This window comes from Diabrotica virgifera, chromosome 4 (assembly GCF_917563875.1).
Source record: "Diabrotica virgifera virgifera chromosome 4, PGI_DIABVI_V3a".
Lineage (NCBI taxonomy): Eukaryota > Metazoa > Arthropoda > Insecta > Coleoptera > Chrysomelidae > Diabrotica > Diabrotica virgifera.
The window spans coordinates 16545690-16564263 of record NC_065446.1 but is presented as its reverse complement, the minus strand read 5'-3'; the positions used below and the strand labels follow the sequence as shown (position 1 = coordinate 16564263).

General features: G+C 31.4%; 1 protein-coding gene across 2 annotated transcripts in view; it reads left to right on the top strand.

The window, feature by feature from the left end:
• The window catches only part of LOC114339608 (NADPH oxidase 5), a 443824-nt gene extending 427741 nt beyond the window's left edge, over positions 1–16083 (top strand). For both annotated transcript variants that reach the window (XM_050649031.1, XM_050649030.1), the window contains 3 exons: positions 224–433; positions 8628–8831; positions 11865–16083. In XM_050649031.1, coding sequence (XP_050504988.1) covers positions 224–433; positions 8628–8831; positions 11865–12062 — 612 coding nt within the window. In that variant the 3' untranslated portion in view covers positions 12063–16083. The remainder of the gene's footprint in view (positions 1–223; positions 434–8627; positions 8832–11864) is intronic.
• Positions 16084–18574: the final 2491 nt, after the last annotated feature.

Sequence of the window (18574 nt, the reverse complement as noted above, 5' to 3'; positions counted from 1 at the left end):
TTATTTTTATTGAGTAGCTCAAGCTCAAGAGATATTAGGTACAGTTCATATCTATACATCTTTGGAATAGTACCTACTTGTATGCTGAATAGGGCACCTCTTGTTCCCAGATCTTTTATAAAACATAATAGCATGGCGTGTGTATATTTTAAACTCACATGTTAACAAATTTAAATAATTATAGTAACATATTCAAGATTACTTTTATAACTTTTGATTTTAGATTTATTTAGACGGTCCATATGGAGCACCGTCCAGCCACATTTTCAGAGCCCAACATGCAGTACTCATTGCTACAGGAATAGGAGTAACCCCTTTTGCATCAATCTTACAGTCAATTATGCATAGGTATTGGAAAGCTAGGCATACTTGTCCAAAATGCAAATTTGCTTGGGCTAGTGACATACCAGCTACGGTCATGAACCTTAGAAAGGTAATGTTTTATTTATCTTCTTATTTAAGTAACTTGTCCTCCAATAATATAGCTACTAGTTACATGATCTTTATTTTACTCACAACGGACTTAATAGTGTTGTGGTGCTGACTTCATACTAATGGCGGAGATTATTGGGCCAAGATGTTTTTCCCGTTTCCTTTTTATTTATCCCTGTAATCCTTGTAATTCATATTTAGGATTCTTCCTATTTTCTCCTTTTTATGGTATTCAGAATTTCTTTTTCTTTGTTTAGATGCTGTAAACTTGCTTCATTTGTCACTCTGTAGTTCAGTGGCGTAGCTAGCCCCACAGGGGCCCCATATCAAAGTTTGTCGCTGGGGCCCTTTTCCACCACTGATACGGCATAGTGCTAAAAAAATGTTCAACAGAAGAAGCAAAAACGCTTGTATAGAATAGAATAGGTAGAACAGGTACTAGAAATTCGCAATTTATGAAGTCGATTTATCTCTGGAAGATAAATAGGTGTGCCAGTTTTCGTTTCTCTAAATAGAATCGTTCTGGAGGTATTTAAAAAAAAAACTAATTAGAAGATGCCTTCTTCAAAGAGCTCTATCTCCTTTAGGAAGCATTTTTGAACTAGGTGATTTGGGTTAAATCTTAATATTTTGAGCCCGGGAATCTACAGTTTAATTATTTCCAAGTATTAATGAAACACCCTGTATATTGCAAAATTTAAACGAGTTACAAACTGCATAATATAGGGGAGGAAAGTATGCTAAATTTTCAGTTACTTGAGCGTTATGGCGACCTATTGGGTTGTGAAGATTAGGTACTAAAACCAAAGAAAGTTAAGTAAAATTTTCCACTTAAGTGGGGACTTTCCATTTTTTAATTTAATTTTCCTTTTCCAACAATCGTTTTTTCCATTATAGCGCCATTCACCATTATAATTCGAAAACATGTCTCGAATATAATTTTCTTATTTTTACGTAAGGAATCCAAATCTGCAATAAAAAATGGGGGCTTTTATATAAGATTTTAAAGTAACCCCTCACCCCAACTCCGTGGGGAGTCGTATTTGGTGTCATTCGATAGATTTTTCAAAAATATTAAATACGTGTATTTTGCAGTTTTTCGATCTGATGTTCATTTCGCGAAATATCGCGGGTTTCCTATTTAAAATTTTAAATGTACCTCCCACCCCTCTCAGTGGCGGGTCGTGTTTAGTATCATTCGATGGATTTTCGAAAAATATTGAGCACATATTTTTTAGTTTTTCGATCTGATGTTTATTTCTCGAAATATTCGCTTTTTTCTTGTGAAACTTTGTGACTCACCCATTTCCTTACGCCGAGCTCAAACCGTCAGATTTTTTAAATATACACTGTTCTGCATGTACTTAACTTACCTTACCTTAATCTGCCGATTTTCGACTCTTTCTAAATATAGATTTTTTTTCAGGCCCCCCTTAACGTTAAGATCCAATATATGGTAGGGGTACATTTACAGGGTACAAGGTTTCTCCCCATATGCTAATCTTACGCGCTCGAGTAACTGCAAAAATCCCTGCTTGGGCTCCCCTAATACAATCTTGTGAACTAATGAGTTCTGCGTACAACACCCAAATATAGATAATAATAATAAACCTAATAAACTCTAATAAACCCAAGTCGAAAATATATTTGAATTGTTGAGACTCATTGTTTTAAAACAGATTCAGTTTTTTCAAGAAAAGGGTGAATGAACATTGAAAATGACAAAATGAGCGTAAACAAAGAAGCTCTGTTCTTTAACGGCGAGCGACCGGCAAATAGATATACCTAAATACAATTTATAGATAAAGAACAGATTACACGAAAATATACGCAAACAATACACAGTGTTTCAATGTTTCAAATATTGGTAAAGCGATTACAAATAATGCAATTTGGCATTATACATTATACAATGTCTCACACACAGCCAACGGTGAATAGACAATAAAAAGTAGCTTGAAAACAAAAAAGCTCTGTTGTTAGAGAACGACGAGAGGCATAAAATAGATAGGTACCTGTACATATAGATTATAATATATAGATAAAGAATCTATTGCATGAAAATGTCGATATCCAAACAATATACACTGTTTCAAAACGTTTTAATAGTGAAATAATTGTAGAATACTTTGTTCAATTTTTTGAATGGAATTTTGTTTCGACATGCCGCGATGGAGCCCCTGAATGTCGGGGGCCCCGTATAATTGATACGGCTGATACGGCGGTAGCTACGCCTCTGCTGTAGTTGCTTCATTCATGATATCCTCAACATTTGGCGGTATGCCCACATCTCGAAAGCCTCAATTCTTTTCCACATTGTTTCCATATGAGTCCATGCTTCCATTTCATGTTGAAGACATAACGTAATCACCGCATCCCTTAAGGAATTCTAAGCGCTCTGTTAACGAATCCTCTTGCAAAATCTTGAATAATGTTCTGGCTTGCTCTATTCTATTTTTGGTTTCCGGAGATAAGTCAAACATCTCTTCGCTTGAGCTGAATTTTTTAGTTACGAGCTGCATGTTTAGATTTGGGAACACATAATAATCTGATGGAGCTAAATCAGGAGAATAAGTTGCAGGTGAAAGCAATTCAAAGCCTAACTCTTGAATTTTTGCCATTTTCATAAAGTTATTGTGAGTCGGTGCATTGTCTTGGACAAACAACACTTTTTTCTTCTGCTCATGGGGCCAATTAAAGATTATACAATAATGCCTAATGATAGTGGCTATTGATAGTTTTACCTTTTTCAAGATAGTTAATTTAAAAAATAAAAAAATATGAAAAAAAAGTTTTTAGGAAACGCTTTTCTTTAGTTCCGGGTGACTAAAATTATAAATATTAAAAAATCAACTAAAAAGCAAACAATAAAAAAAATTGAAAAAATCCAACACATTCGTCAAAGAAAAGCGTGGGGCGTCTTCATCGAATAAACGGTTTTCGCCCCACGCTTTTCTTTTTTCTTTAACGAATGAGTTGGATCTTTTCAATTTTTTTTATTGTTTGCTTTTTAGTTGATTTTTTAATATTTATAATTTTAGTCACCCGGAACTAAAGAAAAGTGTTTCCTAAAAACTTTTTTTTTCATATTTTTTTATTTTTTACTTTTTAGTCTTACACTTTTCAAACATTAAAATATATCGTCATGTTTATTAAAATATGTATATAAAACATATGATATACAAACATAAAAAGTAGTCGGAATCGGCAAAAAATTTGAAACTTCATTGTTTATTTGTGAAGCATAACGTAAACAATTAACGTAAAAAGTGAAATTATGTATAGTTCATATCATTAGCTACAATCCGTAAAAATTTCAAATTTCTAGATTGTAAAAAACAAAAGAATTTAAGCATTTTCCATTAAAATCTTTTTTTTTAAACAATTATTAAACATAAACAAATTTTTTTTATTGACTATTCGTGTATTGTTCCCGCGAATGCATATGTCTGCAAATTTTCATTCATTTGCATTGATGAAAAGGCAGGCAAATTGACCTCTAAAGATTTGACGCAAACTATTGAACTAAAGAAAAGCGTTTAAAAAAAGAAGAATGTGTGTAACTTATTAAATTTAAATTAAAATACATTTTCCTGCTGTCATAAACCAGACAAAAATGTTTATATCACAAATAATCATTGCCTTTCGCTTAAATTGAATGTTAAAACTTCCAAGAGGCAGGTGGCTGGCGGGAGCTGGCTTGAGTATTTAATTTAATCGAAAAGCAATGATTATTTCTGTAATACACATTTTTTCTGTTTACGGGCAACTGTAAAATGTATTCTGAGTTAAATAAATTACATACATTCTTCTTTTTGTCAAATAATTTAATTAAAAAATTATTTTTGGACACCCTGTACAAATAATTATATAAATTTTTACATTACTGAATAAAGAATTGAATTGCCTTTCAAATGAGCTATCGCATGTCCCCTATTCTCATTTAAAAAAATCATCGATTACGTCATCGCGCCCAGATGGATGATGTCACTAGTATGACATATATGCCAAAATATCGTAATTTCAAAATAAAAATCGACCTCTTTCGAGATTTTTCCTTAAAGTCGCCTTTTTACGAAATAACGAATTTATTCCTTTCATTTGCATCGTACTGTATAAACAAACATATGAGTGTTCAAAATTTAAAACTTTATTATTTATTTATGACGCATAACCTAAAAAATTAACGTAAAAAGTGAAATTATGTATAGGTTATATCATTAGCTACAATCCGTAAAAGTTTCAAGTTTCTACATTGTAAAAAACAAGAGAATTTAGGCATTTTTCCAATAAAATCGTTTTTTTTTATTTAAACAATTAATAAACATAAACAAAAATTTTTTGTTGTCTATTCGTGTATTGTTCCCGCAAATGCATATGTCTGCAAATTTTCATTCATTTGAATGGAAGAAAAGGTAGTCAAATTAACATCCAAAGATTTGACGCAATCTATTGAACTAAATAAAAGCGTTTAAAAATCATCAATTACGTCATCGCGCCCAGAAGGATGACGTCACTAGTATGACATATATGCCAAAATATCGTAATTTAAAAATAAAATCGACCTCTTTCGGGATTTTTCCTTAACCCTGGATTGTTACACTTATTTTCTAAACTCAATCTGCTACATCGAGGTACAGTGGTACCCCAAATAAAATCGACCTAAAATATTTATATATGTATGTTTTAAGAACTTATGACAAAAACAATCTTAAGATAACATGCTAAGAATTTATTTTGTATACAAAAATATTTTATTATATTATTATTCACAAGTTTATTTTCATATTTTCTACACCCACTACTGCAAATTGGTGTAACTTACAAACAAGGTTGGGGTACAAGTGTACCCCAGGTAGCATTCCAGGGTTCAAGTCGCCTTTTTACGAAATAACGAATTTATTCCTTTCACTTGCATCGTACTGTATAAACAAATATATGAGTGTTCAAAATTTAAAACTTTATTGTTTATTTATGACGCATAACTTAAACAATTAACGTAAAAAGTGAAATTATGTATAGGTTATATCATTAGCTACCATCCGTAAAAGTTTCAAGTTTCTACATTGTAAAAAACAAGAGAATTTAGGCCTTTTTCCATTAAAATCGTTTTTTTTTTATTTAAACAATTAATAAACATAAACAAAAATTTTTTGTTGTCTATTCGTGTATTGTCACCGCGAATGCATATGTCTGCAAATTTTCATTCATTTGCATGGAAGAAAAGGTAGTCAAATTAACATCCAAAGATTTGACGCAATCTATTGAACTAAATAAAAGCGTTTAATTATGCGCTCATTCTGTTATCTGGTGTAAATGTGACTACTACGCTCTATAATTAGGGTTACCATAATTTATTAAGGCCAAATCCGGACAAGAGTATTCCAAGGGGTTGTAGAAAATGTAAAATGTGAATTTGACTGTGTTACTACCTCTACATTTAGTCGAGCGGCACACCACCTAAAATTGGTGGAACATGTTCAAAAATCAAATTTTAAGCAATAATGTGAAAAATCAATAATTATGATTTTTCAAATTTAACTCGCTGTATCTTTGGTCGCTGTAAATATTTCCTTTTAAAAATTTTACTTTATCGTCTTTATCGTCATTGAAGTATTCAGATAACAACGAAATTTGTTCGAAATATTTAAAAGAATTAAAAGAGGATTTGTTAATTTTTAAACATTTTGTCGTCAGATTTCGTTAGTTTCATGTTTACTTAAAAAAGTTGAATGACAAACTTTTTAGTTTATAATTTTAGCGAACACAGCGTTAAAACATGTTATAAAAAAGTTTTCTGGAAAATTACAATTCAAAATATGCAATAGGAAAAAAGTTATATGACTTTATATACGAGTGGCACTTCCCCAAAAAAACGCGTATTTCTCGAGATACTGACCACGGTGTGATGAATGGGTAATTTTGGTCATACTTTATGTTTTTGATGGTGCTGAAAATTAAAATGAGATTTATTTTGAATTTTATGTGGGTAAACATTGTCAAAATAGCATTTTTGCCTTAAAAATTAAAAAAAAAATGAAATCGCGTTTTTTTTTCGTTTAACTCACTACATCTCTTCCATTTTAATATTTTTTACTGAAATTTTTACAGTATATATTTCTCACATTTCGCAAGACAATAGAACCTGAAACAAGAATGTCTCGATCTTTCAGTCTTATAATAAAAGTTATAAATTTTTGAAAGTAAAAAGTTTCCTGAAATTTCCTGAAATGCAAAGTTTAATCGGAAAAGTTGAGTGACGAAATTTGAAATTTAGCTTTTTATTTAAGTTTATATTAAAATACAGAGTACAAAGAACAAAATGTGGTATTGAAAAAAAAAGTATGGTGCAACTTTTAAATTTTGAGATAAACGTGATTTCCTTTTTATTTATTTTTAGGGTAAATTTGCGATTTTGACAATGTTTCCCCACTTGAAATTCAAAATAAACCTCATTTTTGTTTTCAGTACCATCAAAAACATGAAGTATGAATTTTGTTCTGAAGCTATTTCCTTGTGGCATTTTTATAATGAACTATTTTAAATGGGAAATAAGCCACAATTATTGGTATTATTTTTGAGAGTAAACTAAATCTAAGCCCAAATACTTACGATGTCGGGATAGTATCACGAGGTTTTTTCCTGTTTTTCCCTCGTGATTTACTATGGAATCTCTAGCGCGAGAATTTTACTGCCATAGTTGCATGTGTTATATTTTTAAAGACAGACCACATGCTATGATTTTTTGTGGCGGATATTCTTGAGTTGGGGTTGATTTCATGTAATCGAATGTTCATAAACTATCTTTTAGTAAAGTCGTCCCAGGAAACGCAACTCATCAATATTGGCAATATCATTTTAAAGTCTTCTACTTTAAAATGTATAATACATGCCTGAATTGCCGATATAAATGAGTCAGATTAAATAAATTATTAGAATAATTTTTTACTAAGCAACAACATTTTTGTTTATTTAGTATTATTTTGTATTTTGACAACGACACCCGACTTTGGCGTCGAAACGTTAATAAATTCATTTTTTTGGTAAAATTGTGGCTTACTTCCCATTTAAAATAGTTCATTATGAAGTATGAAAAAAAAAATAAGCCATTCAGCACACCGTGGTCAGTATTTCGGGAAATAAGCGTTTTTTTGGAGTAGTGCCACTCATCTATAAAGTTACATAACTTTTTTTCTGTTGCATATTTTGACTTAAAGTTTTCTAGAAAACTTCTTCATAAATTATGTTTTAATGTTGTTTTGGTTAAAATTATAAACTAAAAAGTATGTCACCCAACTTTTGAAGTAAACATGAAACTAACGAAATCTGACGATAAAATGTTTAAAAAATAACAACTCCTCTTTTAATTTATTTAAAAATCTCGGACAAATCTCATTGTTATCTAAATACTTTACAGCAAAGGTAATACAGTAAAACTTTTGAAAGGAAATATTTACAGCAACCAAAGATACAGAGATAAAGAGTTAAAGTTGAAAAATCATCTCAATTTATTTTTCGCATTTTTGCATAAAATTTGATTTTTGTACAGGTTCCACCAATTCTAGAAAAAAATAAACTTCATATTCGGATTCAGCGATCTCGAAAACATAAACAATGACCAAAATTAGTCATTCACCTGAAAGTTAATTTTCATTGTCGGTATAACATCATTTTAGGGGTTGCTGCCGCTCGCCTAATTGTACATAATATGCGAAATTCATATATGGCACTTGTCATCACAAATTATACGCACGTATGTAAAACATAAAACATTAATGCACGGTCAATTACACAGTAGTCATTACACTAACTCAACTAACTGTCAACCGATTATTGTCTGCTCGTGCTCGTGCGCTGTTGACAAGCAGTCAACTAGGTGCTGCGAAGAATGAAATTTCCCACCGTTGCAGGGCCAAGTGTTTTCCTTTTTTTTTTTTTAAAGAAAAAAATCCGGACATTTCTCATATCCGGACGCCAATCCGGACATGCCTTTCAAATCCGGACTGTCCGGACGAAATCCGGACGTATGGTAACCCTATCTATAATAATCCTTGTGTCCTGTCAATTGAGGCACCTTCACTTTACGATCAGCTAGAACCATTTTGTGGACTTTCTTCAAAATTTCCGGTGTATTTTATGTATTTCACAATATTATTTTCCTGAAAATCAAATTTATTGCATTAAATTTTTTTTAGGTTGACTTCTTCTGGATAAATAGAGATCAAAGATCTTTTGAGTGGTTTGTTAATTTACTTTCGCAGCTTGAAATTGAACAAGCGGAACTTGGAGGTGCCTTGGAAAGATTCCTTGAAATGCATATGTATATCACGAGTGCATTGCAAAAAACTGACATGAAGGCAGTGGGATTGCAGCTCGCTTTGGACTTATTACACGAGAAGGTAATATATAAATATTATTTCTAGGTAGGGTTTCCTGTAAATGTTAATATCTGTTGATAAATTAATATTTTGTCGCCATTATTAGTACCCACATAACAATGATGTTCGTATCATGTTCTAAGCATATACTACCAGCATTCGTCGGAGTATATTCTTTTTAGTATATGCGTAGTACAAGCATAGCATGTACCTTAAAAAACATTCTAAATTTCATGTTCTTTGCATATACTTTAAAGTATATTCTCGTACGGAATATACTGAGTACATTCGTGTACGTAGTTACTCGGAATATTCGTAAAAGTTTATTCTTAGAATATACCTTTATCGAATATTCTTAGCACATAATTATAAGTACATTCTTAACACATACTTATAAGTAGATACTTTTAAAATATCTTAAAAATAATATGTATGTATAGAAAGTATAGTATTAGCCTTATAGATTATCAACTTCGTTATATTTTAGAATAATTAATAAAATTTATGTATGTAGGTAGTACTGGACGAATTTCATTTCAAAATTGTTGTATGGTAAAAAAGTTTAAACATTAATTGTATTAACGTTTATTATTAAAAATTCGTTTTCATAATTGAAATAACTTTACCATTTCGAGTTTATCACGAGTATTTTTACATCGTTGGAATTTGAATTTAGGGTACATTCAATTCAATACGGGAGGCTGTGATACGGGCCATTCAAGAACCAAAGCATGCCAAAACCCACAACCGCAAAGGCTTTGGTATTGCCAACCATCGAGTAAGCTTTTTCCGTCAACCTTAAAAATTCCCACTTTTATAAAAAAAATTCCCTCCTGTTTACAAAATCTGAGAAGATATGTTTAATTATTTTCAAATATTTTGATTTTTTTTAATATTTTACAATTTGGACTGGAACAAAAATTCTCTTTTACTTTTCCCTTTATCACCTTTTATGTTGAAAATTCCCGCAAAAAGTGAAATTTCCCTCCATTTGGCAACACTCACTGGTGCACCGATGTAGTTATTCCACTTCCACAATACATATCCCCCTAACCCCGTCTTGTCTTATTCTGACCATTTCTTACCTGAATGGATCAAGGTAGGAAACAACGGTAAAACATGAAATCGAAAATATGTACATATCTATGCAGTGTGGCAGTGTTAAGGATGAAGACGAATGATAATAAAGTACTAGGACTAAAGAACATACATAATCTCTTTATTTAAATAACAAATTTGTTTGCGGTGCTTCAAAATAGGTATAATCTATTTTGGTAACTCAATATTATTTAATAAATACATATAAGTATATAAATTTTAGTTACTCATACATAGTTTAGTTTAACAATGGTTTAGCTAAATATTATAATATAATAGTTTATATAGACAACTAAAATTTATAAATATGTACTTACTTTTTAAGTAACATTGCAGAATGTAGGTGCTAACTACATTCTCATTTGCCATTAAAATATGTAAATATAATAGGTATTTGGTAGAACCAGTAGACCCTAAGATGAGATTAGGTGATGCTGAAAACATACTTCTGAGCAATATAGCACTTGATAGCACTTTCTTAGAATATCCTTAAAAATATATTCTTCTAATACAAAGATGTGCAGTAGTACGTTCTAAGTATATAAGTAGAAGGTTTATAGCACTTCTTTGGAATATTCTAAAAAGTACGTTCTTAGTATAAACTAAAAAGATGTGCGGTAGTACGTTCTAAGTATATAAATAGAAGGTTTATAGCACGTCCTTGGAATGTTCTAAAAAGTATATTCTTAGTATATACTGCAAAGAAGTGCGGTAGTACATTCTAAGTATATACATAGAACGTTTAAGTACTGTAATGTAGTATATACTCAGTATGTGCTATGCACATTCGCAATGGTAATTACGCATATTCTTAGTATATACTTTTTCTGAAAAGTATGTTCTATGAATCTACTAAGAACATGAAATTATTATGTGGGTAGAAGCACGACACGACTAATAGAAACGTTCAAGGAAATTGATCCGGAAGCACAAGAAAGAGGGCTTAAAATAAACGAAACAGAAACTAAGTATATGACCATCAAAAGAACCCCTGAGAATAAAAATAATATAGCAATAGACAACTATACTATTGAACTTGTGGATGCCTTCACACCTATCTGGGCACAGAAATCAATCAGAAGAATTCCGTAAGTAGCGAAATTAATGCACGTATTTCCAGTGGAAATCGTACATACTATGCTAATAAAAGATTGATGATATCGAAATTATTAGACAAAAGAACCAAAATGACTATCTACGGAACCTCAATTAGACCCGTGGTGACCTATCGTTGTGAAACCTGGGTGATGACGAAAAGGGATGAAGCCCAACTCAGGACATTCGAGAGAAAGATACCGAGAACAATATATGGCCCGGTGCAAGAGGAAGACGGCACATGGAGAATCAGGAGAAACGACGAGATTAATGAACTAAATGAAAGGTATGATATTGTAAGATTTGTGGAAAGCCAAAGACTGTCATGGCTAGGACATGTTCAGCGACAAGAAGATATTGAAAACGACAAAGAAAATATTACAGTGGAAGCCGGTAGGAAGGCGAAAGAAAGGAAGGCCCAGGAAGAGATGGTTGGATGACGTGGAAGACCTGAAAACCATGAATATAAGACAATGAAGGAGAAGGGCAAGGGCACAAGAGAGATCGATCTGAATGGAAAGGCATAGCCAGACAGGCCAAGACACATCCAGGGTTATGATGCCAAAAGAAAAAGAAGAAATTAATATTTTGAACAAACTTAGAAATGGAAATAATTTGACCAATTGGACCAAAAATTATGCATCCATGGACAGGCGGGAAGCGATATGCAATAATATAGATCTCCCTCGGCATTCTTTGCTCCGGCAATTCGTTGGTTTGCAAATTTTAGAAACCACGAAGGTGTTACCAGAAGTTTGGTCCCAATAGTTTTAATTTTTGATATTATTTTTAAATTTATTAAAAGTAAAACTTACAATTATAATCATATACATATGTTCTAATTTAGATTTCTTTATTTAGGAAAAAAGGGACTTAATAACAGGACTCAAAACTCGCACCAACGCCGGTCGTCCTAACTGGGATAAGGTTTTCAAGCAGATACTCGATCAGAAGAAAGGAAAAGTGACAATTTTCTATTGCGGTCCACCCCATTTGGCGAGAGTATTAAGATTAAAATGTGATCAGTACGGATTTAATTTTAGGAAAGAAGTATTTTGAATATTTTTGTAGATAGAATGTTGTTTGTAAAGTATTTATTTAATTTAAAACTGTTATATTTAGTGAATATGATAATTATGTTTTAGTATTTTTGTCAAACTATAAATTTTAGCAACTATTTGCTGTTTACTGTTGTGAGTTCGAAGCATTGAAATATTTAATTTTAAATTAATTTTAAAATAATATATTAAAATATTATAAGGAATATCCTTTTATAATTTTATTCATATACATAATTGATTTTATTTAAAATTAAAGAACTTAAAATATGAAGATTTTTTTGTAAAATAAAATTTCATTTATTTTTCAAATATAAAATATTCACAAATTGTTTAATATTGCAACACCACTGCATTTAAAACTAGCTATATAGTAGGTATCTATCTATCAAAATATTTTAGAAAACCATAATCTTAAGTTTATTACAAAGCTATTTTTGCATTTTAATGGTATTGTTAAGTTTTCTGCCAAGGTACATATTAATAAATTTAATGTCCGACTGGTATATTATTTGACAACTAATGACATGATTTCGAAGTCAGTTAAATATGATCTAATGCCTTTGAAAAATAATGCCCTAGAGCATTAAATGTAAATAACTAGTTAAATACAGTCACATTGACAAATAAAAACCTAAGTAAAACTATGGTTACCACAAACACGTTACAACTATTGCTGGTAAATGTACCTACTTATTTGAAAACTAATTAATTCAAAATTCATTCAAATTTTTTTCATATAAAGAATAATTTAGTCGGACATTAAACGTTGAAGGCACCACGGGTATAATAAAATTAAATGCATAGAAATCGGCCCACTTAAAAATTTGGTCATTCGCAAACCTCAGGCTATAGTTGGGTTTTAATTTCAGTATTTTATAAATTCTAGAATATTCCACAGGGTGTTGCGAACTTTGAGAAAAAAACACAGTTTGATTTGTACACCCCGTATACAATAAAAATTTACATGTTTACCAACAATATTATTATAGCGATATAGGGCTTTTCATCGATTGTCATTTGTTTCGAGCTTCTGTCATGTGTCACATAACATTAATATATCTACGTCATACGTCTTCGGTTTTGTATCATTGGAAATGCCAATAACGTACGACGTAGATATATTAATATTATATGACACATGACAGAAGCTCGAAACAAATGACTGTGAATGAAAAGCCCTATTGTTAAAGAATCAGGCTATAACATATTAAAAACATCACTTAAATCGGCCGACAGGTTTAGGAAATACGTGTCATCAAATATGACCAAATTTTTAAGTGGGCCGATTTCTATGCACGTAAGTTTAGATAATAACGCTTTCGGTCAACGTATATCCCTCGGGCCAAAGGCCCTCGGTATATACATACACCATTGACCTCAAGCGTTATTATCCTTATAATATCCTTGGTACCTTAATAACTATAAATATACTGTAGGTACTTTTAATCATTATACCTGCTAATATTCAGTTTGTTCAATACTCGAAATTTAACGATATTAAATACAAATGACTTTGTAATTAAGATACTGTTTTCTGAAATATTTTTATAGGCACTATAACTATAATAGCCAAGATTAGGCAGATGAACTAAAAATCTAAAACTAATTTGAAATTAGGTATCTAAATAGGTAGCAAATCTAGAAATATCGCTTATGTTTCTACCATCTCATGTTCAATTAGCTAAACGAAATAGATAGAGGAAAGTAACCAAATATGGAATAGTGTCCTAATATGGAATTCCTTGATATCTCCGAAAATATAAGTTGGAAGCGCACTACAAGACCATCCCCTATTTCAGTCGCTCTCTTTATTATCGTATTCACACCTCTGTGTCAGATGCGCGAACGATACGTGTCTGACAGGCGCGTTTTGTTTTACCGTCTCGCAGAAAATTTCAAAGGTAAATATATTCAACAAGTATTATTGGTTATTATGCATGAATACAGACTTGTTATGCTATTGCGTATATCAATACCTAGTACCTTTATTTTGATGTTTTATGACCTTCTGTAATTAAAACATAACGACTTGAAAAAATGTTGATACTGGTTTGAACTAATGTACAAATCCAAATATGGACAGTCGTTGGTGCCTAATTATGGAATAGTGGATTAAGTGTAAGTGGGCTCATTATGATTGTGCTGGTCCAGAGTTCCATACATGGATCTGTGATGTCTGCAAGTGAATTAAGCTACTTCTTTCATTTTTTACAATTTTCTTATTTAAATTTGTTTGATCTCAGAAGTTTATGTCTAGTTTTGTTATTGATATGTTGGTTTATGCCTATATTCCATATATGGGTACCTATTCCATATTTGGTTACTCATTTGGGATTTTGTTTTTCTGTTCGATTTTTTTTTGTTAATGAAGATATTTAATAGAAGGCTTTCAAATTACTACATAAAAATGTATGACTGATGTGTCATAACATTAAATTGTTTTCATTTCTATAAAGGTATTATTTTATATCCCAAAAACAAAATGGTATTCCATAATTGGCGACTTTCCTCTAATATCTTAATATACTTAATTACAAATATTAAATATTTTTATTATATTTCCATTTTTAAAGCTAATATTTGCATAAAGCTCTTTATTTTTGTTGTAAATATTTTAGACTTCTTGATTTCAAACTCACGACAGAAAATTTACAAATTAAAAACTATATTCAATTTTTTCAGCATAAAATGGGGATAACAACTGAAGAAGTTAATAAATTTTGTGCCTTATCTTATTGATTTTTGGACACCTTTTTTCTGGTCCCTTCCACTGTTCTACCCTATGGTCATCTATTTTGTTCCAGTCACATTTCTTTAGATCTCCACTCAAACTTAACTGACGTTTTTCTCTTCTTCTCTGATGTTACTACATAGTAACCTATCATCTGCTTTATGCATCTCATATCATTTTTTTATCTTTATCATTTTTTCAATGGTATAGTCAATAAATAAATATTTAAATTTGACATTTTTACCATTTCCGAGCAGTTGTTCGTTATGAAGCACTATAATGGTAGTTGGCGAGATTCTCACGCCACGCCATACAGATATTCTTCCAAATATCATGAGTACAGGAGCGTCATTTGAAATTTTGATAGGGGGGGGCAAGCATTATATATACAATACATTTATATGCAAACATAATACAAAATTGATCTATTTCTTGTAAATTTCAGTAATTTTCAGGGTTAGGGGGGGGGCAAATGCCCCCCCTGCCCCCTATCAAATGACGCCCCTGCATGAGTATAAACAATGTTTGTCTAAAGTCAGTCTACGATTTTGAGTTATAATTAATCGGTTAATCAGCAATAGGGTGAGTGGGCGATAGGGTATCATAACTCGTTGACTGCTCTGTTATTCTACTTTAGAACTCAAGGATTTAATATCGAATGACTTCATCTCCATTTCATTAAAAAAATATGTTAAACAGAGAGTTAAATTTTTAACATTATGGCAATATCTGACTGTCTTTTACTACAGCTATAATGGAAAATATGCACATATGTAAATATGTTATAATTTTTAATATAATTTCTTAAACAAATAAAAACCATTTAACCTTATGTTGTTACCCTATACATTACACATACATTATACATACTACATAAAACATATGAATGTTACGCATACAATACCCCTACACATTCCAAATAGCCAGTCTTACTATGGTTTTTATTGGTTTGTGTGCTGTGAATGGATTAAAACAAGAATGAAGGAATGAATATGCACTTTATCAATTAAGAATTCTAAAACTGACTATTATAAACGTAAAAAGAGTAAGGATTTATGTAGGTACCTATTAAATGAAAAATAATGCCCATGCATTTAATTACCTACTTAAAATAAGTATTCTGTTTTAAATTTAACAGTGCATATTAACCATTATTGATATTAAAAAAGCATTAATATTCAAAAAATGTATATTGATCACATATCCTAATTAAGTATGTATATTTATTGTATGTTGATTTTAAGATTTTATGATTATAAAAAGTTTTTAATAAAAATTTTACAAAACAGCTATTGCCATTTATTGGATATACTTCATCTAGTTCTTTTCCCCATTGTCCTTTCCTGTTGAATGCAAACAAGTTTTAGGTACTCTCTTTCTTTTAAGTACATCTACATATTTTTACTTTTACTTGTAAGACTTCCAAGATTCCAAGACCTTATCCTGATTTTTATAACCTGTAATGGTGTGACAACTCTGTCTGTGTCAGTTATGAGGTTAACTAACTATCTCTACACTCCACAGAGGAGTAACACCTCTTTGAAAAATCAGAGTTCAGCTGGCCCTGTTAATAGCACTCTGTAAGAGCACCTTGTCTAAGATTACAAAGGAAGGCCACATCACTGAAGACACTGAAAATGGATAAAAAGAACATTCGAAACAGCGAATTGGACTGCCGGACTTTTTAGGCATAGTAGAGAAGCCGATGACATAGAACAGCAGATATGTCATTACTGAATGAAGACTATATCGAGCAGTGATTTCTGCTGTTGACTTGATAGCAGAAGCAGACACTCATGAGCGGATGTCAGATAGGCATGACGAAACCACCTAATTATCTTCTCGAGAGTACACTCGAAATGAAATGAATATTAGTGTAACACAAAAAGTGCTGATTCTGGGTCAGATAGTTTGACTTCGGCTACTATAGGCACAAGCACGTGACCAAGCAGGTCACTTGTAAATTGGTGACTGAAAGCGAAACACAGAAGCTTCAAACCAGAAAATCAATAAATATAGGAAGATAAAATGACAGGTCTTCTCCAAACTAGAAAATTTCACACAGTAGAGAAAGAACTAATAAGACAAAATATGACAAATAAGACAAAGTATGTGGTCTTGTATACTGGAGAGGTCAAGGACATTTTAAAACAAAAAACCTCCCTATCTACTATCTACATATCAGGAACTAAAAACACAGGATATAATGGAGTAGCCATCCTAATACACAACAGAGTATCAAAATATATCAGGAAATAAACAGTAGACTCATAAAATTAACCCTCTAGTGCCCTACTTCGCCTCAAGGTGGACCGTAAAAAAGTTTCCAGATTTACTTTTTAAGTATTTTACAACTGCAATACCCACACCAGAATCTGGATTAGATAGGGGAAGCATCCAGCTTTTAAAAGTTTGGGCGATCAGACAGATTTTTACCCTATAATTTTCAGTTTAGCGTGATATTTGGTAGAGGTACTAAAAAAATTTGAGCGCTAGAGGGTTAACAATATAAGCCAAACCAGAAAATTTTCATGTCATTTAGGTCGGTGGCACCCAAAATCCCGACAGCCAAAATCCCGACAGCCAAAATCCCAACACGCCAGAATCCCGACACGCCAGAATCCCGACATCCCAAAATCCCGACATACCAAAACTCGACATGCCAAAATCTTAACATGCCACAATCCTCGCATAAGTAAAAATCCCGACCACTACATTTTGAATATTGATTGTTTCCTTTTCAAATGCAGTATCAAATCATACAGTCTGTTCCAACGAAAATTTGACCCCCTCAGAAACTCAGAAACCAAGAGCTTCTTCAAAATTTAAAAAAACACGTCAATTTTTAATGGAAGAGGGACGAATTTTCATGCAAAATTCATGCCCTTAAATGTAACACCCTATACTGCCCCGCATCTTTTTTACACCACTTTTTTTTAATAGCAAGTGTGGTCGAGTGGCACATCATTTGAAACGTATTTTTTTTTTCTCTAAACGACGCTCTATTTTTTTTAATCTATGTAATAATATTGAGGATAATTTTGGATTTAACAAATTTATTATAAATTAGTTAAATCCAGTTATACCACAAAAAAAAATAGAGGGGTCCTGTAGAGAAAACAAATACATGTCAAATGATGTACACTTGCTATTTAAAAAAAACTGGGGGGCTGATGAGGGGCAAGGAAATGGGAACAAATTATGCAAAAAAATTCGTCCTCCCTCAATACAAATTGACATGTTTTTTTTTAATTCTAAAAAAACTCTTGGTTTCTGAGTTACTGGAGTGGGGGTCAAATTTTCGTTGGAACTCTCTGTATATTTATAGAATATTGAAATAGAAAAATTAATTACTTACTTACTAATAAGTACGGGTACTAATTATTATGTATTTTAAAAGAGAAAATTATTCATTTTATAATGTAAAAGCTCTACTTACTGAAATAGACGGATGTAAGAGACTTGGTAATATCTATTGTATAAAAGTAAACTTGATTTGAGGATTTGATAAGGTATACCTAATATAATGTAGGTACTATATTATATTCAACTACAAATATATTGCCAAACAAAAGAAAAATAATTCAATTCATGTACCTATGTTGGAAATTTTATTTAGAAAATTAGTTCATATTAAATAGTAGATACTTTTGTTTAATAACCAAAAATAAAAAACAGATGCCCATAAACAAAAACCAGAAATATCTAAATGTAATTACATATATGTTAAAAAAGAAATTATCAAACCTTGACCAGAACACAGTATTTTTTATTGGATT